At 40.7% G+C, this 25,919-nt stretch overlaps 2 protein-coding genes across 3 annotated transcripts in view; both read left to right on the top strand.

The window, feature by feature from the left end:
- Positions 1–12,731, top strand: part of hsd17b12a (hydroxysteroid (17-beta) dehydrogenase 12a) — a 20,884-nt gene extending 8,153 nt beyond the window's left edge. The window contains exons 2-11 of the mRNA XM_023400391.2: positions 3,578–3,624; positions 4,705–4,780; positions 6,509–6,616; positions 7,385–7,449; positions 7,706–7,750; positions 8,309–8,343; positions 9,133–9,214; positions 9,348–9,413; positions 10,306–10,455; positions 10,876–12,731. Coding sequence (XP_023256159.1) covers positions 3,578–3,624; positions 4,705–4,780; positions 6,509–6,616; positions 7,385–7,449; positions 7,706–7,750; positions 8,309–8,343; positions 9,133–9,214; positions 9,348–9,413; positions 10,306–10,455; positions 10,876–11,016 — 815 coding nt within the window. The 3' untranslated portion in view covers positions 11,017–12,731. The remainder of the gene's footprint in view (positions 1–3,577; positions 3,625–4,704; positions 4,781–6,508; positions 6,617–7,384; positions 7,450–7,705; positions 7,751–8,308; positions 8,344–9,132; positions 9,215–9,347; positions 9,414–10,305; positions 10,456–10,875) is intronic.
- Positions 12,732–13,605: 874 nt separating this feature from the next.
- alkbh3 (alkB homolog 3, alpha-ketoglutarate dependent dioxygenase) lies at positions 13,606–25,128 on the top strand. Of its 2 annotated transcripts, none has more exons than XM_023400360.2 (10): positions 13,606–13,710; positions 14,625–14,705; positions 14,853–14,962; positions 15,096–15,130; positions 15,296–15,343; positions 16,501–16,604; positions 18,456–18,544; positions 18,815–19,024; positions 19,823–19,921; positions 23,007–25,128. In XM_023400360.2, the coding sequence occupies exons 2-10, from the start codon at positions 14,630–14,632 to the stop codon at positions 23,130–23,132; spliced, it is 897 nt and encodes a 298-aa protein (XP_023256128.1). In that variant the 5' UTR covers positions 13,606–13,710; positions 14,625–14,629; the 3' UTR covers positions 23,133–25,128. The 2 variants fall into 2 exon arrangements, with proteins under 2 accessions (XP_023256128.1, XP_023256127.1); XM_023400359.2 differs by having other exon boundaries at positions 13,621–13,710; positions 14,622–14,705.
- The last annotated feature ends 791 nt before the right edge of the window (positions 25,129–25,919 follow it).

Below are 25,919 nucleotides of genomic sequence, written 5' to 3'. Positions count from 1 at the left end.
CCCCCCCCCCCCCCCCCCAACACACACACACACTCCCACTCCCTCCATTACACATATAAACAAACTTCACTCTTGCTCACTCTCTAGACAACGTTTATTGAGAAAATGGTACGATTATATAATGGGTGGGAGGAGAGTAGTCATTCATAAGTACAGCACAAGGATTTAGGGGAGGGGTGCTGTATGGGTAGGGGGCATTAGGCCCGGGGGAAGGGGGGTGGAGGAGTAGGTTGGCTGCCGAGTAAGTGGTGATAAAGTCATTTGAGTTCTGACGTTCTATTTATTTATTTATTTTTTTATCCAGATGTTTGCTTTCCTCTAAGTGAATGGAGGGATTATTTGCCACTGGATCATGCTTCCCACTTTTCCATCCACTGCACAAAATCCCCTTTACATACTTCAGTTTTACACCCCTCATTTAATTCCATTACACTATTTCAGTATTTTAGTTCAGTTTTTTTTTTTAAATTATTACTTCCGTTAAAACAAGTGAAGCAAACATCTGTATTAACTGGACAGAAATGGAAATTCTTTAAAAGTGCCTTTTTTTTTTTTTTTTTTTTTTTTTAAATTGCAAGATTCTTGTGTCTGTTCTGATGTTACACTTTATTTTAACCACTTGGATTTCAAATGGTGAAACCGCATCAGAACAAGAATAATGGTCTTTAATGATGTTTTTTTAGTGAAAGGATATTTAGCACCTCCTCTAATAGAAACAAGCAGAGTGGAGGTTTTCCACTTGAACTGCAGCAGATTTGACTGATAGAAAGATGAGGGCCAATCAGAGCCCTCACCTTTTTCGGGAAGAATGACCTGTTTCTAAAAGAGACGATGCTTTATTACAGTATTCTGAAAATGCATGGCATGTATAGCCTGAACACATGCACAGTCTGACACGCAGCACACGGTAAAGTACTGTATGTTCTTGGCTGTCAGGTTGAAGTTCAAAAGGTGATGCTGTATATGCATTTTAAGCACATAATGCATAATTGCACACTATCCTCTTTTAGGTTAAAGGTCAGCGACACTCTACGTGCTTTTAGGTGCATAACACATTCTCATACGCAGGTGCAACTCTCTGCACCTGAAACTCAGCCACGCAGTGGAATGGCATGCGTCCCAGCTGCCTTTCTGTGGGATGCAATAGTTATCCAATGTGACTGGAATGTGGTCGGTGCAGTCGGCCCTCTATGTGTGTGTGTGTTCTGGTCGTCTGTTTCAGCTGACGTGGCCTGTCATTTCTTCCTCGACAGTGTCGTGGGCCTGGTGCGAGGAGAATCATACAGGCTATACATTAGCAGTCAGGGCTTTTCTTCACTTGTTGGTACAAGATGTCTCAGAAGGCTCGCTTGCTGTTACCAACTAGCAACCTTGTAACTACAGTCGTGTTTGGTTTTTTTTTTTTTCATGATCTGCACGGTTTCTTGCTCCTTCATTTATACTCCTTCAACACTCATCAGATAAACTCCAAACCTGCATGGTAGTCGTCTGAAAACAGACATATTTCTTTACAGTGTCTGGCGAACTGACATTTCAGTAACATGAGGTTTTCAGCTGCCGACTATGATCCATGATGTGTAATATTTCCAGGGGTATTGTGGCGTCTATGTTATAGAGGAGTCTTATTCACGTCACAAGAAGCTGATTTTTATGTCGAGGTGGTTGCTGTCCCCCTTCCCGCCCCCCTCAGCCATTTTACTTTGCAGTGAATGTAGCCTCTCCGTGCCTCTGTTTGCCCCCACCTGCATCTGCAACCAGAGCCTGCTTTGGTACAGCCCGCACCCATTGAGGCTTTTCTGCCACGGAGCGTTTCATTCTTAACACGGGGGGTTTAAAAATAACCAGGGATTCTGCTCTCTTTTCACTTTTGACTTTGTGCTACTCTCTCTCACTCTCACTCCTCTTCTCTCATTCACTCATTTGTTCTTCTCTCCCCCACCCTCCTCCTCCTCCCCATCTCCCCCGCTCCTCCACTGCCATCTCTATTCTGTCTCTTTCTCCTTCACTCATTCGTTCTCTTGCTTTGCTCCAGTTCTATTTTTAGCCACCTCCAGGATCCCTCCTCACCCCCTCCCCCCTCCGTCTCCCCACCACCACCATCACCACCCTCCCTCCCTACCCCACTTCACCCTCCTTCCTCCTTTTTCCTGCTCCATGTTCGTCATCGCTCCCTCCTCTCTGCATCCCCTCTCTCATCTTGTCTTTTTCCTGCTCTCCAGCTCTTTGCCAGAGAATGTCCTCTACCTCCATTAATCTTTCATCAAGCCTTGCTAATAATATATTCATGATGCACAACTATGTGTGTGCGTGTATATTCATGTGTACACCCAATCCCTACCTCACCACCACCACTTTGTCCCGTCTGTTTTTCCACACACACCCCCCCCCACCCCCCACCCCCATCACCCGTCAGTCAAGCAGGGGCAGGGGTTGATGGGCAGTGAAGGTTTAAAAATAGCCCTGCTTGCTTGACAAGGTGAGGAGAACTCTGAACACAAGAAGAACATCAGCTCCTCTCTCCGTCTTCGTCCTCCTCGCGCTTCGGCCTCTTTACCGTCTTTTGTTGTGCTTCTGTGAAATCTTTCCTCTTCCTTTCACCAAACTGCTCCGGCTCTGGTTTTGCCACCGTTTCCGTTTCCTCCACCTTTTCGTCTAAACTATAGATATACACTTGATTGAACCATTGCCAGTCAGATTTGTCCGTACGCTAAACTGATAAAGGATTCAATGCTGTGTTCGTGTGCAAGAAACCCTAATCGTGATCTTGAAAATCAGCTGTTCTCAGTGAAGTATCAGGGGGTGTTGAAGGCTTTGTGAATCCTATACTGTCTCCTATCTCTGTTCTGCTTTAATCTATATCATCTTATCTCCACCTCTTTACAATCTCCGTCCCCTCTGTTGTCTTTGCAGCACAGTCTTTGTGATTAAACTCCTATCTATACCATCTCGGGGTTTATTATCTGCATCTCCACTCCAAAATGGAACTGTGCATCTCATACAAAAGAAAACATCATCGTAGAGCTTAGAGAGAGAGAGGCTTTCCCAAATAGCAGGACAATAGTGTAGTGGGGTGTGTCCGCCAACGGATTTGCTTCCTGTGAACTGTCCTGTCTGTCACCCATATAGTCCTCCAGGTTTAGCTTCATATTGGTGCGCTGAGCCATTATGATGACAACTGGAAGTGGTCAAACCTGAAGTGAAGGTGTGTTGTAAGAATCTGAACAAAGAGGATCACATTTGTGTGTGTGTGTGTGTGTGTGTGTGTGTGCTTTTTATGTGTGACTGTCACATGATGCATGTAGTGCAGAGTAATGAGTCAGTCTACAATGACTAAATATGTGACTAAGGCCTTTGACAGGGTTAAAATAGGTAAACTGAGATCAAACAAAGTGAAACCATAGTTTCAATCGGATCATTAATCCTCAGGGAATATGAACCATCTTTTCACTTTTGGAGACTTCTCTGGAGAGCCTCTCCTCCCTTATTAGGTGAACAGAAGTTGACTTGACCCATGCTCTTCTACAGAGTATAGTGGACAACCTATACTGACCTCTTTTTCTACTTTCTGTCTTTCCAGTTGTGACGGGAGCCACGGATGGAATCGGGAAATCCTATGCGGAGGAGGTGAGGCTTCTGGACCCTTATTTATTTCATTTCTTTCACAGGAAAGCTGTGACTCATACATACATACACACACACACACACACACACACACACACACACACACACACACACATACACACATCGTGTTCACTCATAGGCCACGGTAGGGGAGAGCTCTTACAGGCCTATTAACGTGGAAGAGAGTCCTCACACGCACATGCATGCACACTTCAACCAGAGCTCATAGGAAGGTAACAAGCACACGTTGAATAGGGGCTACCCTGCCACGTGTTTGGCCCATACTAGTGTGCGTGTGCTGGCTGTATAATAGTGATCTAGGGCCTTTGACTCATACTGTTGCTGTGGGGCTAGCTGCCCGTCACGCAACGGCAGGCCACCATTTTACCCAGTGTGTTTTATGCCATGCAGGGTTTTCAGGCATGTTAATATTTATGCAGCGACTCACTAGTTCTCACATGGAACATGATCTGTCCTCCTCTGTGCCTTTTTTTTTTTTTTTTTTTTTTTTTTTTTTTTTTTTTTTTTTTTTTTTTTTTTAAAGCACATGTTTAATAATCTGCAAGGTGCATTTGCTCACTTTTCCCTGCAGCATGCCCACAAGATCAACCTAGCTTAGCTTAGCACCTCATGTAGAAACAAGAAGGGGAAAGCACCTGTTTGGAATAGGGTGAAAATTCAGAATTGCCACCATCACAAGTCAAGCCTGAAGTTCTCGAAAGTCTTGTTTGCTCTCTTCTGGAAGCATGTGTCCAACAAAGTGAGCACAACAAAGGATGTTTACACATGCAAATACGCACAGGTGATCGAGCAAAGTCCACTGGATACAGTTTGGATGATATATCGCCAATGCTCTGCCGGTCATCTCATCCAGAGTTGACGCATACAAACTTAACTCTCTCACTTCAAAAGTTGGATCTTGTTTTCTGTCTGTTTTCATATCATCATATATGTAATTTCTGGGCACTGAAGTTCAAAATCTTGTCTGTCAACACTGTATATGATTCTGCCTTCAATATATGAAAAGAAATCATCTTGTCAAACTTGTGCAACCTGTTGCTAAGCATTTCTTTTCCTTTCTAGCTCGCTCGTCGTGGATTTGCCATGATGTTGATCAGTCGCTCCCAGGACAAGCTGGAGTATGTGGCAAAGTCACTTGGTAAGTGTGTAGAAAAGTGTGTGTGTTTGTTTATCTCCACAACATCATGGAAACCTGTTTGGGTTGAGCGCACAGTGAATGTGCTGATGAGGATGTATGTATGGGCAGCCAGTGACGTGCAACCTCTCATCCCATCGGCTACAGGGTTTCCCAGGCCTTGACAACAGGGCATATCCTCAACATAAGGAGTTAAAATATAGTCAATAAAGAAGAAAACTATTTTTGGAGTCTTGTACAGACTTATACATGTTAGCAAGTTTGTCCCAGATGTGTTACTCTGTACAAAGTGGATGCACTAACTTCCATTTTCAAAAACATCATTTTGTGAGTAGTTTCGCTATTCAGATTTATCCTGCGAATCCCATTTTTCACGCCCTTTTGCATCCTGCTAAGTCACGCCTTTGCTCTGTTTTAAATGCGAGTGAATTGGAAAACATGCAGCCAACAAAGCAGGCTGTTTTGGTTTTTTTTTACTTCCTCACTAATGGTATGAAGAAGGACATATCTGGCCTGATTGAGGAAGCTCTTGGACCAGCCTGTTCCTCTTTGATACATTTGTTAGACACAGATCAGGCTTTTTCCTCTTTCTACTCCACACAGAACAGAAGCAACAAAATAGTAAACCAGTGTCCGTATGAAAGGAGAAACTTTTTTTTCCTCCTCCTTGCTGGCCTGTCTCCAGATCTGAACAGAGACTGAATGGTGAGTGCCCCACCCCCCACCCCCCTTGTTCAAATAGTGCCCTCTCCCCCGACTCGCTCTCTTTCCATCTGTCTCTGACGTCTCCCACAGCGCAATTTCCCCTGTCGTGCTTCAAGTCCACAGAGGGGGCTGATGGGTAGTCACGAGCGGGGTGCGGCGTGCCAAACTCTGGCACTCCTCTCTCACGATTAGTTTGACAAAACCACCCTCCTTCGCGTGTAACTGGGCAACCCACCCTGACCCACCTATAATTTCATTGTTGTAAATGTTTCTCCTCTTACGCGGCCATCTCATTTGACTCTTGAACGCACCTACTTGGCAACCCCAAATTACTGCTCCAATTTGGCAACCAGAGCCTTCATATTTCTGCTTCCTTGCCACCACGTCTGAAGCTGCTTTTATCATTTTCTTTGACGTGCATTAACAGTGGTTGTGATGACTTAACTGCATATAGATTCTAGGGGTGGTCCAACCCATAACCCCCTCTTTTTTTTTATTTTACTCATCCCACCTCACATCCCCTCTTAGCCCAGGAATTTTCCTCTTATAACTCCCTCCGCCACCTATCAGCTAAACGAGTCTTTGGACAATAAATTCTAATTGGAGCAGGCGCGTCAAACATGACGACGGAGGGAGGGAGGGAGGGAGGGAGGGAGGGGAGACAGTTGTTCGGCTGGTTTGTTGGTACGCAGTGCCCTCTTCAGTTCGAGCCTGACAGTGAGCGGTTTCATGCTGCTTTCATTTGAATGGATCCAGAGTTTTGAAACAGGGGATTGCTCTGTTGTAATGAGCTTTTGCACGATCTGCTGGCCGACACATTGAATGCATGGTATGGGTGTGTGCTGGGGTGTGATGCCATGATCTTTTTAAGGAAGATGAGTGATCTTAAATGTGCGACCTTCTAATCTTTGATCTTCTGCTGTCAACCATACAATGTCACTTTCTTTTCCACAGTTTAAAACACTTGCCACGCACAGATGTGATTGCAAACCTATAATTAATGGACGCTTGTTTCTCTTTTCACAGAGGAGCAGTTTAAAGTAGAGACTAGGACCATTGCGGTTGACTTTGGCAAGACGGACATCTATCCCAAGATCGAGGCGGGGCTGGCCGGTTTAGAGATCGGTGTTCTTGGTAAGAGCTGATTTGTTTTCTTTCTTCTAAACCTCTGATGGCAGGACAGCGTTCATCCCTCCAGTCGGTCTAGTGTAGTAAACTGTTGTATTGCACAGAGACAGAAATGATGAAGCCCTATCCGTACACGCCACACATCACTGAAGGCTGAACATTTGACATTCAGTTAGTGTGAGACGGTGATGAGACACTTAGAGTCGAGGCCCATCTTTGTTTCACTGCCTTTTGGATTTCACAAACATCAGCCATCGCTTGTCTTGTCCAGGTTGTGCAACACTTCTTAAAGTCATCTGATCCATTTTAAAGTCGCTCATTTACATACTTAAGGTGACAACTTTGTAGTTTCATTGTGAAAAGTTGGCACTATGCAAATTTTTCTTCTACTTCTTTGAGACATGAAGAAGAGAAGAGAGGGGGGGGGGTCAGCTTTACACTTAACAAGCTTTTAAGACTTTTCAGAAAAACTAAATTCCAGCTGTTTGTGTAGATGTTTCGACTTGTCGACTCTAGACTTCATGTTGTACTTTTTAGTTGAACATTTAAGGAGCTCTTTGTCCTTTATCTTTATTTTTTTATTTTTTTTTTTTTTTACCAATTGTGCTCTACTGGTTGTAAGGTGTGGCTGTGTGTAGTGTGGAGTAGACGTCTGTCTGTGTCGTGTTTGCTTATGCTGCCACCTTATGGTAGAAACTTCAGCTAGTTTGAATTATCCAGCACCAGGTTATTTTATGAAAACGGTAGAATAATCTTCTTTTTTGTCTTTAACAGTCAACAATGTTGGTGTGTCTTATCCCTACCCTGAGTACTACCTCCACATTCCTGATCTGGACAATGTGAGTCTTTACTTCTCGTTATTTCATCTTCATTTGTGGATGGAAATTCTCTTTTGCTGCTAGTTTTCTGTCATTAAAAGAGCACAACTTAGAAATAAGTGAAAAAGCAAATGAAATTGTCATTTTCAAAAAAAGCTTTTCTTTCTTTTATGCTCCTTATTTTACCGCTATCTGCTGCCTTCTTGTATCCTCCTCTGTATGAACACATGACCTTAACATGTGAGTGTTTAGCTGACTGGCACTTTCTGTGTTGCAGTTCATCACAAATATGATCAACGTCAACATGACCTCAGTGTGCCAGGTGAGTCTGACTCTGTACTGAAGGACTTTCCTCCTCGGAGAGGCAGATGTATTTAGCCCAGTGATTGCAACCGACATGTTTACATCACGCCCCAAGTGTTTGTTTAAACTTGATCCATGGGTTTTACTTTCCTCCTCACTTTTCCCCCTTTTTATTTTTTTGTTCTTCTCCTCCTCTTCTTTTTCCTCCTCCTCTTCTGCTGTTTCTACCATGGTACCTGCAGTGTCTCAGTTGTTCCCAAAGCAACGGTGGACTACACCAACGCTGTCTGTACTCGCCACCCACGCAACTCTCTCTCTCTCTCTCTCTCTCTCTCTCTCTCTCTCTCTCTCTCTCTCTCTCTCTCTCTCTCTCTCTCGGTCTCTGCCTCTCTCTCTCTCCGTCTCTTTCTCTCTCTCCCTCCTACTTTTAGTTTTTTTTTTTTTTACTTATTCATTTATTTTATAAAACTCTTTCCCTTCTCCCCTAGTCCCCTCGTTCTCCTTCATGAGTTTTGTCATTGTTTTTGTGCGGTGGTTGATGTTAACCAAGCTTGTGTTGTTGTTGTTGTTCTTTTAGATGACCCGTCTGGTGCTGCCCAGAATGGCTGAGAGGTGAGTTAAACGATAGGCTTCCATGTTTTGCGACATGACTGCAGTCAAATATCAGTGTCGTGAATGAGGGACTGTGTCTCAGAGCTGCACGAGGAATCTCAAAATTAAACAAAAACCTCTTCTTTGTGTTTTTGAAGAGTGATGTTTGGGAGACCACTGTTCATAAACATGACTCTTTTATCAAGAAGGGGCACAAGAAATCCTCCCCAAGCCCTTTCCATCACTGCATCTCTCTTTCCCTCTCCTCCTTTGTTCGCAATGCTGACAAGCTTTCAATTCACACAAAGTGCTCTTCCCACCCGATTGGCTGCTCTGTTCCCATGTGACTCGTGCTGGCCAATAGCAGCGCAGGCACATTTGGTGCCGTGTGAGGCTGGAGCGTCGCTCCACTACATCACTGCAGCAACAGGCTGCCATGGCAACGCACACGGCCACTACCACACTGTTTTAGTGTGTGTATGGAACATGACTTTGTGTGTATTTGGCAGTGTGCTGAATGTGTATAGACACTGGGTTCCCACAGACATGGGAAACCAGTGAAAGTTTGTCGATCTGAAGGAAAAAATGAAGCTTTAAAAACACGTCTGAAAATACATATTTGCACAGTTCTGGGATCAGTGCTTCGCATGTTGAGGAAAGCCCTGTGGTTATAGATTTGTGTTACGGCAGCAGCACTGAAATTTAATTAATTCAAAACTTGTTCCTGATACAATCATGAATGTTGTCTTTGCATCACAGACTATAGAGCAAAGTTCTTGTCGTTAATCGACCCTGTCGTGTTTTTCTCAGGTCCAAAGGTGTTATCCTGAACATCTCCTCTGCCAGCGGCATGTACCCCGTCCCTCTGCTCACAGTCTACTCTGCCACAAAGGTATGTGCCACATCTGGACTTTTGAATAATATTGGTTTTATCTGCTTGTTTCTTCTGGCTGGTGATAAGAGACCAACTTTTTACAGACTGATATGTTGGTTCTGACTCTTTCCTCCCTCTCCTCTGTGTGCAGGCCTTTGTGGATTTCTTCTCTCGTGGCCTTCAGGAGGAGTACAGGCGTCAGGGCATCATCATTCAGGTGAGTTTGAGGCTTGCCTGGTGGAGTCATTGGAGGTTTTGAGTACAAAACTTTCCTTTAGTTGTGATGAGCTGTGAGGACACTGAGGAGGCAAAACAGTGTAGCATTTTGTTTTGGTACAAGTTTTATTTTCTATTTAAAATGTTAAGTCCTTACATTGTGTAAAGCATCCTCTACACCCCACCTCTGTAAGGTTTAGTGCATGTGATCCACGCACCGTTTGGACTGTGCCGGCTGGGTCGGGCGCTGTAGACCAAACTTTCAATGTGGCTTTAAATTGAAGATTATTAAAAAAGAGAAAATGAGTGGAAGAGATGATGCTGTGTAGGATAAGAAATCTGCCCTTTTGATGCTTTTGAATTCTACTCAAAAGAAGTTTAAAAAAAAATCGAACTCATTGCTCTCAGCCAATCAATGGAATAAATGCATATTCATGAATGATGCGTCTGACAGCCCATTTTTATCCCTTTTTTTTTCAGCTGAGGCATTTTAAAAAAAAATATGTTGTTCCACATAAGGCTTGCTTGTTCTGTTTTTAGTGCCCTCTAGTATTCATTCATGTGCCACCTTGTGGTTGGACTGGGTACAACAGTTTCACCTCAGCAAACCTCAGTGTGTTTTCACCTGATAACTCCAGTCACCAGAGCAGCTCACAGCAAAGACTTCATGTATTTTAGTATGAAGTGCATCTTAACAGTGGCAGTGGTCAGTCTCTCAGGAGGACACATTATCTGATGTTGTTTAAATGCTCATCATACAGCTTTTAATGTCTGTGCTGCAAATCTGTATTTCTTTATATCTTTTATACTAACCTGAGGAAGAATTAAATTTTTTTAGATGTTGTTCTTTTGTTCAAAGTTCATTTCACACGTTTCTTCTTTGTTTTCTGCAGAGTGTGCTGCCCTTCTTTGTGGCCACTAAGATGACTCGTATCAGGAAGCCCACGCTGGACAAGCCGACCCCAGAGCGCTACGTGGCAGCTGAGCTCACCACTGTGGGTCTGCAGAGTCAGACCAATGGCTACTTCCCCCACGCTGTCATGGTAAGAAGTGGAAATACTGAAAAAATATGAATCTATGTGGGAATACAACAAGTAAACTTAGATGTTGTTCTTAGTTATAGTGTTCGGGACTTAACACTGGACTATGTGGCACAGTAATTGATTTTAATGCCCCTATTTAGGACTTTTAATGAAATCAGTTGCAATACAACATCCCGGCTTTTTGTGTTGGCTGAATCAGTTTGAGTAAACTTTCTTTCTTCTTTTTAAAGTATAAATTGCACATTTTCTGCTTAGTATTTTAGGTGGTACACAATAAATATAAATGATATGAAACTTTTTCAATATGTCTTGGAAAAGTTATTTAGCCAAATCATTTATTTTCATATTTTCATGTAAGGATTAAAGCCTGAATACTAAAGTTTTAAAATGATTATAAACCCATGCACTTTTGTTTTGCAGGGTTGGGTGACCACCAAGCTGGTGCCGAGCAGCATTGTCATCTTCCTGGGAGCCCGTATGAACCGCCTGCAGCGTACCGGGTACCTGCACAGGAGGAAGCTGCGGGAGCAGAAGAACGGAGCGAGTTTGAAGAGCGAATAGGAATTCGGCAGACGGTTCTGCGGGCAGCCCCATGCTGTTCTGACCCAGTGCAGTGTTTAGAGAAGGGAGATGGTGTTTTTGATTGATCCTCCAGGGTTGCCTGAGATTTCAACTTTGTGCCTTGAGTAAAGTTTCACATCAGAGGGTGTGTATGACTTTGGGTTTAAAAACAGCAATGTGCCCTGATGTGATTTGTCTGGAGAGAAACAGCCAAAGAAGGAAGGAGCTGAAATGATTAAAAAAAAAAAAAAAAAAAAATGCTGCTCTTGGCAAAGGACACTAATATTTTTGTCACTGACACTGATGGTGGAATTTATGCAGCTGAAAAATGAGTGATTTGTTAACCCTGCTGTTGTAAGCAGTGGAAATGGTGGTGGGCATTTTTTTATATATACATGTATATTTATTATGTTTGTGTGAACATACAAGCCAAACTCCTCCAAAGGAACTTTAGTCCTGTTTACAACTCATTGAGCCGAAAGATGACAACCTCTGCTTTCTTTCATGTCAATTTATTTGCATCACTGAGCTGTAATCATCAACCACTGCCTCTGTCTTCTTTTTTTTTTTTTTTTTTTTTTTTTTTTTTTTTCTTTTTCTTTTTTTCTATGATATTGTGTGATTACAGTATATTTAAATATTTGTGGTGGGTTTTTGTTGCACCAGTATCTAAACCAAAGCATAGTTATCTTATTAAACCCAAAGTGCCTTTCTATGTCATTAATGCTGCAAACGGTCAAATTCAATGAGCAGGTATTGAGAAGTGATGATGTACTGTTAAAGGATGTAATTCAACTGATGTGAAACTATGTGAACTATAGTTGCTCAATTTTCTGCCTTGTTTTATCAAAATGTTAACCCACCAAAGTTTCTCACAGGCAAGAACAAGTAAGTGAACCATTTGGAATTGCCTGTGTTTATGTATAAATTTGGTCTGATCTTCATTTAAGTTACAGTTGTGACCAAACAATCTATTTTAACTAATAAAACAAATAATTGTATCGTTCTTGTCTATATTGAAAACATCAAATATTCACAGTGTAGGTTGGAGTGTGCAAACCCATCGGTTAATGGCATCAACAGAAGCTAATTGGAGACGAGAGGTAGTATACGTCAGTGACACCAGATCGGAGGTGTGGATTAAAGCTCCTTTTGAGTTATAAAAAAAAAAAAAAAAAACTCAAACATTTAGAGTTAAATGAATAAATCGGGAAGGATTACAAAGTGATTTCAAATATTCATCAGTCCACAGCCAAACAAACGTGTCTACAAATAGAGTTGACTCAGTACTGTGGCTACTCTCCATAGAAGTGAGGGTCCAGCTAATACGACTCCGAAGGGTCAACACCGAACACTCTGAGACGAAAGCTTAAGGGAGTCGATGGAGCTGGTTAACATCTGCATCCGTGAGTCGACCATCATGCAAATCATGGTGTATGGCTGCACCTGTCGGAGTGGCCCAGTCAGAGCCCAGACCTTAACCCAGTAGAGATGTTGTGGAGTGACCTGCATCTCTTTCCAGTTGATCTACAATTGAATACCACATATGACTTGGTTTGACCTGTGACCCAACTCAACAGCTTTGTGAATCCCTTTCCTTTGTAAAGTCTTTTAATATGCTTGGAAATTGAAATTTCTACATGTAAAATGACTTATTACCTTGCTGATGGCAATTTATATTTTATACTGTTTGTTAATAAAAGCTTTGGCATTAAGCATTGGGTTTTGTCTTGTTTTCACAGATAGATGGATCAAATTCCAGCTTTAAAGACTTTTGTGCACAAGCCTGAAAATAATGTACCCAAAATAAAAAGGGTACTGTTCTTCAACCCTTTAGGTTTCAGTCTTGTCTCCTTTGAGAGGCAACTCTTTAATTTTTACAACCTAAAAGTTAGAATGAATATAAGAGATACTGAACTTTTCTGAATAAAATGGGAAAGTAGTAGTACCTTTGAAACCATGGCCATAAGTCTGAATCACTTCTGTGTCAACAGCTGTGATTTAGGGATGATCCTCCTGATGCTTTGCACAGATGGAATCAGGAGACTTACAGCTTTCAACAATGCAGGCTATAATTTGTCAAGGTAATGTCAAGACTGAGTCCGGTACAGACCAAAACACACTTAAAGCAGAAAGGCCAAAGCCTCCCGCTGGTGCGACGGTGTATTTTAAAAGGGTAAACACAATTAGATTCAGACAGTAGTGGAAAGAAGTACCCAGAGCTTTTACTTCAGTAAAATTAGCAATAACACATTGCAAAAATACTGTTGCTGTGTAAGTCAAACCTCGAGTAAAAGTATACAACATCAGTAAAATGAGAAAACGATACTCATTGCAGACTGTCCCCTGTTAGACTGTAAGTCATATTTCATGAACTGATCCAAAGTGGTGAATGTAAAATCTTATAGGCTACAGCAAACTGACCTGTAACTACAGCTGTCAGTATATCATAAATCCAGTATTTCACCTTGAAATGTTATATTGTAAAAGCGTAAGGAGGTTAAATAACAAATGTACAAATGTGTAGTTGCTTTACACTAGAATGGGACGGAACCATAGTTTCAAATGTAATTACGAGTAGGAATTGTTTTTGTGTAACACAAACGCTATGGCCGTCAAACAGCAGGCATCCCACATTATGTGAACTTGTCTCTTCTCTGAGAGCTGTATTTTTGTGTTTCCGCTGCCACTTAGGTGAGTAATTTAATCTTTAATAAGATTTGGTTCAACATTAGTAAACATGGTGTTTGTTCTTAATTCTGACCTTTACAGAGTGTTACTAACTTTAGGTAGGTTCAGCTAACTTAGCACAGGGACGAGCTAGCATCTTAACCATGGTTTGTCTCAGGCAGATTTCTCCAACTGAAATACTCCGTGACTGATAGTTTCAGATATTACCGGATTAAAGAATCGACGAATTTTTTAATAGGGTCTGATAGCAAAAAGTGAGTGTGGACATAAAAAGAGTAGGATGATGAAAAGGCTAGTTGTTAGCATTCAAAGGGGTCATGTAGATGAGCAGTTCTCGGGTAGGTTGATGCTACAGCGCACACATAGACTACAGCATGAATGAAAATGCCACTAGAAACACATACAGCACATATATTACAGCAACAGATATCACAAAGGACTGCAAAGACTCTAGCATTACAAGCAAATACTAAAGGCACACTGCACACAAAAGAGTACACGAATACTAAAGGCCCTTGGCACACAGACATACAGAGAAAGAAAAAAATAGAACAGGAGATGTACAAATGTTTGACTCTCTCAGGTGTAGATGCCAATTCCCTCAGTGTTACTGCTAACTTTACTGCTGGGCTGGGGAGGGACGACAGACGTGTTGCTTCCACACATGGTGTAACTTTGTCCTTATAATCGACAGGAAATAGTTAAAAATAAAAGATGGATTCAAGTTTGTGGGTTATAATCACCAGAAAAAAAGAAAATCCCACATTCCCTCTGGAAGCATTTGTGTTCATAAATATTAAGTGTCTCTTGGTTTCTTAGGAGAAATGTTGCACAAGTGATCATCAGTGTTTCTGTTGGTGTGAGAGCACTTTGCGTCCATGTTGATGAAAAGTCTCTTCATGTTTCGCACCCAGCAGATGTGATGTCAGATAAGTGTCAGCGTGCCAGAGTCCAGGGCTCCTGGGCCAAACAGCTGCCAAAACACACAGGACCAACAGGTAATCTGTTAAAACTGGTGTATTGGTAGAATGCGACTCCTCACTAAAATAGATTTTTATTTATACATTTACTTATTTATAGCCATGATGCTGCTATAACATTTGGTTTGTATCACAACAGCTTCTTACTTATGTTACTCAAAACAGGTGCAGTTCCAAACAACCATCAACCCACAAATGCCAACCCAGCTCCTAGTTCCTGGGGATTTGGGCCACAGAAGACATCTAAGACATTTGAGTTTCATCAGCCCTCTAAGGTAAACAGTTAACAGATAATAAAAAAAAGGAGTAATCACTGAATTTGGGGAAAATTGGTCTTTCACAATGTGTTATATATATATTTTAATGACGTGCTCCCTCCCTCTGTTTCTTGTCTTTATTTCATTACAGCCAATCAGAGATGTTCCACCAGAGAAGGAAATAGAGTGAGTTGCACATTTCTGTCTGTGTTGGATAGAGCTCCTCATGGTTTTGTTTCCTGTAACATTGCTTTTAAATTCATTTCTGTTGTTTATAGTGTGATATCTTGGCTTGTAAATTCGAAGTGTACTGTGCACAGAATGACTAACACATCAATTTGCTCCGGACAGACATGCGGGCGATTTTGAGATCAGCCATGGACCGTCAGGAGTGTCCAGGTGAGAACAGTCTAAAAGTGAGGGAGCCTTACTGAGAGGAAAGTAAAGGTGAAACAACAAATTAACCAAATGGAAAAGAGGAGAATGAAAGTGATGGGACAGGACCAAACAAGTGCGTTTATAGCTGATGACAAATCTGTGTTAGAGTTTAAAATCCACTAGATGGCAGTAATCCAACAAGTAATATCTTGTATAGCTCTTATTTAATATTATGCCTTCTACCCCACCTGTGGTATGACCCATGTTTTTAATAGAGACTGAATATGCAATACTATGTGCTGCACATATGGCAAACTGGTTTTTAAAATGACAACCAGAATTTCAATTAACTTTTAAGGCATTTAGATGATCCTTTTCTTAAGACTGGAATACTACATTCAAACAACAGAAATCTTACAGTCAATATTCTGTGCCTGGTCGTGTGTGATTCTGTGACTGTGGCTCTGGATTCATCATGTACAAGAGAAGTTATGTGGGACAAAGTAAAATAAGAGAAACAAATGAACTGAAAAAGATTGATTGTTTCAAAATTCAGATCCATGTGTGGTAGCCACCGTCTGTGACCAAGTGTCCTTGAACAATCACCGTCTCTTGCTGCATTGCTCTTTTGCCAGTCTTTACAGATGTTAAACCATCCGCTCTGTGCTGCTACTACCTGTTATTCCAGTCCTATTTGCAACCCTACAAGCCTCAGATCATGTGCAACAGTTAATCACAAAGGGACACTAACACCAGCCATCTGCTAAGTCCTGGTAAATGTTAGTTTTTGATTGTTATTTATGCCAATTTAATCAAACACTCAGTGGATAAACAACCAGCATGTATGCTGCTGTCATACTGAAAGGTGAAGTTGAAGTTTGGAATCCAGTGTTATTGGTTCTTTGACTGATCAAATAAAAGCTTAGTTTCCTGCTCGTGTATTCTTAACCACCGTTTTGGGGTAATTTTATGCCTTTATCAGACAGGTGACAAGAAGAGGTCCATGTCTAGACTTGAACCAGGGATTTATGATTGACACCCTTAAGCCACTAGGCTGCCCCAATCTGCACTATCCTGTACAAACACTAATTATAAAACCTACGTGCTGTAAATGTCCATGTTACTTTTATGGATATTTAGTTGGTGTCTGTGTGTGTGTTTTTCTTCAATCTGTCCAGACTGCGGCTGCTGCCTGGGTTTCTCCCCCCAGAGGAGGCTGACTGGATGTTCAGTAAGCTGTTAGCAGAGCTTCCCTGGTCCCAGAAGACCAACTACAGACAGGGTGCGTACCAGAGGCTTAAGAACAAGCAGCATGAAAGGGGTGAAATGTGAACCTGTGATTGGAAGCTGAAGGATATCTGAATTTGCATAAAAATACCCAGTTCCGTTCCATTAGCTGTACCACTTATCCTTCGAGGGCCGCAGGGCATAAAAATATACACAGTGGTACTTGTCTGGTGCACATGCCACATTTCTTTTTAATCCAAGTACAGTATGTCTTGAGAAGATTAGACCCATGTAACAAAAGGCAAAAACTGCAGCCACTCTGTCCTTGCACGTGGGTAAGTTGTGCAAAGGCTTCGTTTTGCAAAAACAGTTGGCAAAGAACAGCTCACACATTGTACCCGGACAGACTAGATACAGTGACACTGTTGAGATGCAGCCTCACTGCCACAGAATCAGCCTTTCTCTCAGCTGGCTCTCGTCCATCTGTGTGTTATTGTGTGATATCTCTGTCTGTAGCGCACAAACAGCGTGACGAAGACTGGGTGATTTCTAAACACTGACCACACAGAGAAGTTGTGCAATCCTCTATCCATCACTCCTCAGACTTTGTCAACAAAATCCATGTGGCGTTTGGGTTAAAGAGGAAGCAGTGGAAAACAGATGTTAACCCTTCACCGGTCACTCCTCCTGCATCCTCTGTCATTTATCCTGCCTTGTTTTTTAAAACTCGCTTGACTCAGTTTTTCCAACCATTGCTCAGGACTCTAATCCGGGCCCTGTGAGTGGGTTAAGGTTTTTCTTAATCTTTCCCCCTGATAGTATCTTTTCATGGAAAGAGTAAAGCTTTTGAGAGTTGATAAATGACCACACATATTTATAAATATTACCTCAAGAGGCCCTGAGTAATTTAGTGCCATAAAAAGTGATGGCCGCTCGAGCTGTTTGTTTTGGTTCCACCATGTTCTCGTACCAGAGGGCTGGCCAAATTCACTAATGCCCCATAATTGATTCTTGGAACGATCGGCTTGTTCCCGATGAAAGAGAGATACACCAAGATCAACAGAGGAAGATTAGATTTAGATGTTTACCTTACCCTCTGCAAGAAATAGATTGTAGTGACGAGGCAGATTATTATTTTACATGTGTGTGTTAACATTTGAAAGGAATACAGCCAAACTGTGTCAGCCTTCTGCCTTACTTATAGTTGTCATTCAGCAGAAAAGAGGTAGCTATGAAAGCAGACTCAATCCATTCTCTTTTGAAGTCCAAATTGCCTTGACCCAGTTACTAATGCAATATAGAGATGGATCTGTGCACTTTTGTTCTATCATGAAAACTGTCCACAGCCACTGTTCTCTTTGAAGGAAAAAATTAACAGTGTATTTGAAGCCTGCAGGGGTTGAGTGTTTGATACTCAAAAAATTTGTTTTAGGTGGGGTATCACTTCAAAAGGCTGCAACATGCATAGCCACTTAAAAAAAAAAAAAAAAAAAAAAAACACTCATCAGTCATTAGTCATTAAATCACCACCATATTCATTTTGAGACATCAGTACTGTCGCTGAATATCATCATAGATTTTGACTGAAATGCATCTGTAGCCTTGAGTATATAAAAGTGTCACGTACTGAAAGTTAGTGTTGGCTGCTTGGTCATTTTTGTTTATTTCGTTTTTTCTAATCGAAACCAGAAAAAGTTTGACATTCGAACTTTGGATTACGACTTGTTTTATTTGGTTAAAGTTATTTATTTAACTCTGATGTGCTCAATAGTTTGCCACATTCTTTCATCTTTCATCTTTAAAAAGGCTACAAAAGTAAGGTAAATAAAAGTGTGTGTGTGTGTGTGTGTGTGTGTGTGTGTGTGTGTGTGTGTGTGTGTGTGTGTGTGTGTGTGTGTCGGTCCAGGTGAGGCATACGAGGAGCCCAGGCTAACCTGCTGGTATGGGGAGTTGCCCTATACCTACGCTCGCTCCACCATGGCTGCTAACTCACAGGTTAGGTAAACATCATTATAACTGCAACAAGACTCAAAGGAGAAATGTGGTCACACAGCAGCTTCCACACATTTATTATGTATCTGTTTCTTTGTTACCTCATTTCTTGTGATGCTTTTTCTTTTTTTCTTTTTTTTTTGAGTTTTGATTAATTAATAAAAGGAGAATAACCAAGGTGACATATTTGCATTTGTTGTATCATCTTTTGTAGATTGTGTACTTCTATTTCCTTTTATCTTATTTTCATTCTCTCTTTTTTTATCCTCACAGTGGCATCCGTTGCTGTTAACCCTTCGTGAGGCAGTGGAGCAGGCGAGTGGATGCAGATTCAACTCCCTGCTGTGTAACTTGTATCGGGACGGCCATGACAGCATTGGTTGGCACAGTGACGATGAGGCTTCCTTGGGTGACAAACCCACCATCGCTTCCATCAGTCTGGGGGATACCAGAGTGTTCACCCTTCGCAAGCAGCCTCCACCGGTGAGATGATGGTAGAACATGGGAACTGGTTTTTCCTGCTCCATATCTATGTCCATTTGTACATTAGGACCAGGTTACTTTATTACTTTATAAGTTTATTACATCTCTGAACTGTGAAAGTCTTGGCTTTATTTTCTTATACTACTCTTACACTTTATGGTTACAGAACCTGTGTTCATTTTAAAATTCTTGTTTCATTATCTTTTTCCTCATTTTGGCCTTAAATCCAGCTCAGTGTTCCTTAAAGGAGTTTTGCTATTACTACATAGCGATTTAGCATAAGCAGCTGTTTACTTACCAGTCTAGAAGAAACATTGCAAGTTCAGCATCAAACTTCATTCCATTACTCACCAATAGCTTTTATTCAGTTTGGTTGTTGTATTTTGCTCACAGTCAAGGATGCTTCTTTTGTTTCTAACACACGCTTCTTAATAAAACAGACCTGCAGTGCAAATCTTAATAAAAAGAGGAGGGTGTGTGTAGTAGAGTGCAGAACAGCAGCCAAAGTGAGTTAGGGAAAACTGGACACAGAGGGACGTGTGTTTAGACTCAGCAGAGTATTTAGAGGCCTTTGTTTAATAGTCATCTATTATTTCAAGTGTTAAAGTATACACTTCTTAGGAGGCAGGCTTCATTAGTCACAATGTGCATGAGTTGTATTGACATGTAGTAGTGATTTGCAGGTAACAGAATGTGCCTTCAACATGTCATGTCACAGTACATTGTGTCAGGTGTGTTTCTTGTGTGTTGTTAGATGATTATAAATTGTGCTTTTCCCTCTGTGTGTTTATGTGTTAGGAGGAGAACGGTGACTACACCTACGTGGAGCGGATTCGGGTTCCTCTGAGTCACGGGACACTTCTGCTGATGGAAGGAGCCACACAGGACGATTGGCAGGTAGGCTTCACCAATCAAATCCAAGAGTCAGTGCAGGAAAAATGGCCATTCATAAAAGCATCAGCCACTGGCCACAGGGACGGATTATAATCAGGTGACAACTAAAGAATGGTTTTGGTTGCTTTTTCTTTTTTATTTTGGAAACATCTTTGTCACTAAGTTTTTGATTGCTGTGGTCACACCACATTTGCCAGAATTGTACTGTATGTCTTGTATCTTGTGTTTTATGTTACTGTTACAAACGTCTTTTTTCTGTTTATACCAAACAAATCTGTGTATAAATCACATACCATGCTGTGCATCACATGATTTATCTCTAGATGTGTATACTTTCTGTTACCTGCTTGATTTTTTTTTATTACAGCATTTTGGTTAAAAGTATTTGTTTTAAGAATCCCTGTAGTAGAATAGTAATGTAGTATATTCTTTGGTTGGGAGACTTACTAGAGCTCTAAGACGTCTTTAACTATTATTAAAACAGCAACCTTGACACAAACAGTTACCTCAGTTAACCTTGGATATTTACAGTAAATGCACTGAAAACCCCATCTGCCTCCGTACAAGGTGAGGTCAGGTGAAGACTGAACTCACCTGCTCTGCTCGGGGGTGTGTGTTTGTTTGTGTGTTCCTTTAAGTGTAAATGGACTGCACTTATGTAGTGTTTTTTCTAGTCTTATTGACCCCTCAAAGCAACACAATGGAAGTCACATTCATCCACTCACACACACATTCATACTCTGCTTTTTCCTACACATGTAAGTAAGTGCAAGTGCCTCTGATTGAACACGTGAGGGGGTAAGAACTCCCTTTAATCTCAAAACAGCCGACCTTCTTTGTGGCGTAGGTTCCACCAGATGTTGAAACTTTCCTCTGAGACTCTGACGCTCATTTAAGCTGCCAATGTCCTGTTCTACCTCATCCCAAAGGTGTTCTACTAGATTCAGATCTGGAGACCGGGGACTGAACTCATTGTCATGTTCATGAAATCAGAGTTGATTTTTGCTTTGTGACATGGAGCATCATCCTGCTGGAAGTGGCCATTAGAAGGTGATGGGCTGTGGCCATACCGGCATGAACATGATCAGCAAAAATACTTAGACAGGCTGTGGCATTCAGACGAAGACTGATTAGAACTGAGGGGCTCGAAGTGTGCCAAGAAAACATTCCCCACACCATCACACCACTTTAGTTCTTGGCTGACTGGAGTGGAACCTGATGTGGTCTTTTGCTGTTGTAGCTCATCCTCCTTAAGTTTCCATGTGTTGCATTCTGAGATGTTTTTCTGTTCACCACAGATGTAAGGAGTGGTTATCTGAGTTACTCTAAACTCTGATAGTCTGATGCTTGATAGATAGAGCCATTCTCCTCTTTTGGTTGAGAGATAGAAGTAGCAATATTATATATTTATATATAATTATATTTAAATATTATGCTAACAATATCTTGTGTTTAAAACAATAGCTCATCACACTAAAAAGTAAGTGAAAATTGAAAGAAGTGAGGGAAAAACAAAAGGGGATAGGGGGAATAAAGAGAGGGAGAACTACAAAGACAATGAAAGAGGTTTAAGCTTACAAGAAAAAGAGGAGAAGGTCACAGGTGTTTTATGGCGACACCTCCCTGAGTATCTTAACAAAGGTTTCTTTTCTCCTTTAAAGATGTTGCCAGAGAGAGAAGATCACACCACCATTAATTCTCTCTCTGTCACCGCAGTCAAAGTCTGCCTAACAAAACCCCCCTGGCTCAGGCAGAGGGGTTTGGAAGTGAGTGCTAAATATTTAACTAAACCTGTCAATCCTGCTAAAGTACTTCACTTGTTTGAAAAGGGATACAGGGTTATTTCTGCCTGTTCCGGCCTCTTTCTTTTCACACCATGGTGGATAAGCAAACCCTTCACCTCCTTTTGAGATGAAGGTGAAGGAGTAGTGTGTGTGTGTGTGTGTGTGTGTGTGTATGTGTGTGTGTGTGTGTGTGTGTGCGCGCGCGTGCGTGTGCGTGCATGTGTTTTAGGGCACAAGATGCGCAAATGGAAAAACAAGACTACCATTCTCATGCAGAAGGTCTAGACAGAAATGAGTTGAGCTCTTGTGGTAAAACAAAAGAACTCGTGATATTCCACAAAACATTTTAGCACTGCTTTTGCAATGGGGAATACATTTGACTTTTAGCTCATATGTCAAAGGTTAAGAAAATGGTGTTTGTTGTATGTCACATTTTCAGGCTGAACTTTGTATGGAGTGCAGAGGTCAGCTGCAAAACAAAAATACTGTTGTGTTTTGGAAACTGATTTTCTTTCCTTGTGGTCTCATTTTTTGTTTTCTAATCTGATTGCATGTGTATATCAGTTAAACAGCAAATGCACTGGGATTATTCTATATTGTTCTATATTTTGCTGCATAGATTAGAATATGTATTATGTCTAAACTCTATATATTATATTTTTATCCTGAATTGAAAATTGGTAATTAGTAAATGTTTTCATTGCATTGTGAATATAGTATCAGATTCTTAAGACTGATAAAGATCATCCTGTACCTGTGTCACACACAACCTTTTCTTCTTGATAAGAAATGATGATTTAATAACTGAGCAAGTTTTATTGATTATATTTGCTGCACTTCCTCATCTTTATGGTCCGGAGAGCTAATGACTAGAGATGTCATTCTTCAGCTAGTTACAGATAGTTACTTCGTAAAATCTCAAAAAATTATAATTTCCCAGAGCCCAAAGTTAGAACTTAAATACTGCTTAGTTTGACGGCCCAATAGTTCTGAATCCAAAGATATTCAATATACTGTTGTATGTATTATATAAAGAAAAGCAGCAAATCCTGACATTTGAGAAGACCAATGAATGTAGATGCCAATTAGTTAATTAATAATTCTGTCATTTGAGTAGTCAAAAGCATTTAGTAGCCACATACTCTTGCAGCTACTGCAGAACTAGTTTTGAGAAAGTCAATGAGCTGTTACTTGATTTTGTGGATAAAGAACTGCACAGAAATATTGGAAAACTAACTACAAAAAATACAAAATTTATTTAATAGAATACAAATTTACTGTGTCTGCTTCTCTGTTTCCACCAGCATCAAGTGGCTAAAGAGTACCATGACCGAGGCCCTCGCATCAACTTGACCTTTAGGACAATCTACCCAGAGCCGGAGGGCCACAGGCCAGGGACCAAGCTTCGCTTCACTGCCAAGCAACAGTAAACTCCCCTCAGAGTCAGGTACTTAAGGTTTAGGAGACACTGTGTCAGCATTTCAAACACCGATCCAGTCAGTGCTGGATCTGATGGCTGGAGTGTGAATGAGGCTTAAGCTAATAAACGATGGAGAGGTTTTGCCAAACGTCATCGCCGTTCTCAGTGAGCTGGTGAGCGATTTCAACTGTTTGAGGCAAATCTTGCAAACACATCGAGTTACAGAGCATAGTGTGAACAACAGCCTCCTCCAACTTAAACAGGGAGATTTGCAGCTCTGCCTGAATTCACCTGTTGCATAAGTGAACCATAATAACACCTGAGTCGTGACCAGTGGTGATAATCAGATATCAGTGTTTTCAGAGAAGTTGAGCAGAAGAATGGGTGATAATGAGGGTTTAAGGCTTGATCAAATGTCAGCTCTGAATATTTATTCATTCAGCACAGACAGTTGTTTCATTTCAAACAGAAATATGATAAAATTGATAAAACCATGACTGACTTGCCACACTGCTTTTGTCACCAACAGTAAAAGTTTGGTTTTTACTGGGAAGCTCACAGTCACTTAGATTGAAGTTTTTGGTTTTGTTTTGGTTTTGTTTTGGTTTTGTTTTGGTTTGGGTTTTCTGTCGATACTTTTTGTGACTGTGAATTTAAAGAAACTTTGGTCTTGTGGTTTTAGAGATGTATGCACATCAATATTCACATGTCATGAAAAGTGTCTTTAAGAAAGGCAGTGTCCAGAGAGCTCGCTGTATAGCAAGTCACTCTTGATGTGACTGTGACTGTGACTGCTGTAAAATGTAAAGGATTTCCTGCCCCGTTTGTCCAGGGGAGCTTTTGTAGAGAGCTGAGCTGCTATAAAAAGAGAAGGAACAAGTTAAACAGCCACTCAGGCCAATTACAGCTCCATCAGCACTAGAATTAGGTAATTGTCTTGTTGGACAAGGTTTGACCAGATCCTCAAAGAAGTAGTAGAAGTTTTTTAAAGCCTCTGATATATAATGAACCTGAATCATTAAAGTTCAGTTTGGAGATAAAGGATGCATACTTATCTGTTTTTGTCAACATGGTTGCATTTCCAACTGCATGATAAAATATATAATTGAAGCCAGGGTGACAGTACAGTACTACAGAGGCAAGATTACTTGGATCCCCATTGTAATTTGCAAGTTGCTTTTTTTTTTTTGATTGAATGATTTTTTGATCACCTTCATTTAACGTTGTTGTTCATCAGCTGTGAAACAGCTGTTGTTTTTGTTTTGTTTGAAATGACTGAAGGAACATTTAATTAGTATAAATTGGTAAATGGTCAGTCAGAACTATTCCTGTATATTGTAGTTTTTGACACTAATCAGTCCCGTATGTTGACTGAAATCAGACTGACTGAGCTACCTGCACCTGTTTCAAGGTGGCTCTACTTCTACAGTTTTCATTAGAAAATCATTAGCTTTTTAATGGCTTCTGGAAAATATCACCTTGTAGACACAGAATTTGTGATGTTGCTTCTTTTATCTTTCTCTTAAAATTATGGCAAACTTGGTCAAAAACGGAAAAGGAAACAGAAAAATCCCACACACATAAGACAATAAAGGAAACAGGTAAAAAGGAAACAGTTGTTGATGACACTAATAGAAACGTTATCAACCCAATGAGCCATAATGTGGAGTGAAGATATTGAGTTTCAAGTAGATTTAAGGAACTGAATCTACACATGCCTCAATCTGGGAAATGTTCTGTGTTGGTTTTGTTCAGACATGATGTAACAAATAGGACAACAATATCCAAACTACTGGCAGATTAGCAGAGAAACCTTCTATGGAAAAACAGCTTTTGGTTTCAACATGACACTGACATTTAGAAAAAAGGAAGTATATGTCTCAAGGGGGGAGAGAGACTACATTAACAGCCCACATGATTGTGTTTATTTTGTTACACTAAAGAGATGCATGTGTTCTCGAATGCTGTTGTTCTGAAATAAAAAATGTGTTGTTATTCTGTTTAAATATTGTGTCCTATGTTCTAAAAAATGCATATTAATACATACACAAATTAATTAGCAGCACGACACTTCATCAAAAATGTATTAGGGAAAGTTCAATTAAAATACCAGGTTGTGACAGGACGTTTGTCATGATCATATACTGAAATCTGAGCATACTGTTTGCAAAATACAGTAAAGGGTTCACTTCAGGACCCCTGAGAGCCAAGAGATTATGCAATCATTGTTGTTATTATACCCAAAGGATGTGATAACTTTGTTTAATGGAAAACAGTTCTTGATCATTTCATGTTGTGGTTTTCTTAAAGTCATGTGCTATAGTGCAGCCAGAACATTTTAAGGACAGTTATGTGTTTCTGGCCTTTTGGCTCACTTCAAGACACTGGATTTAAATTGAAACAATGAGGTTAAAGTGTTGACTCTCAGCTTTAAGGTTGTTTGACGATTTTTATATCCATGATGGATGAACAGAGTAGAACTTAGTTCTATTATCTACTGTCTTTTTTGTGAAAAGTACCCAATTTTTGAATAGAGAAAACATCCCAAAACCAGCAATAATTGAAGGTGGTTGTAATAAAGATGCAACACAGCATAACCAGGGAAGATAGATAGATGGATAGATAGATAGAGAGAGAGAGATACTTTATTTATCCCGCAGGGGAAATTCATGTGTCCATTAGCTCATTGTTGATAATAATGATAATAATAGCATAATAATAAATAAATAAACAATAATAATTAGATTAGTCCACTTCCTTTGGCTGAGGTGTCTTATAGCCTGATGGCTGTGGGAAC

Source organism: Seriola lalandi, unplaced genomic scaffold, assembly GCF_002814215.2.
Source record: "Seriola lalandi dorsalis isolate HSWRI2012SDOR001 ecotype SW California unplaced genomic scaffold, Sedor1 jcf7180002052274, whole genome shotgun sequence".
In the NCBI taxonomy this organism is placed as follows: Eukaryota; Metazoa; Chordata; class Actinopteri; order Carangiformes; family Carangidae; genus Seriola; species Seriola lalandi.
The sequence above is the reverse complement of the archived record's forward strand: the minus strand, read 5'-3'. Positions and strand labels throughout refer to the sequence as shown.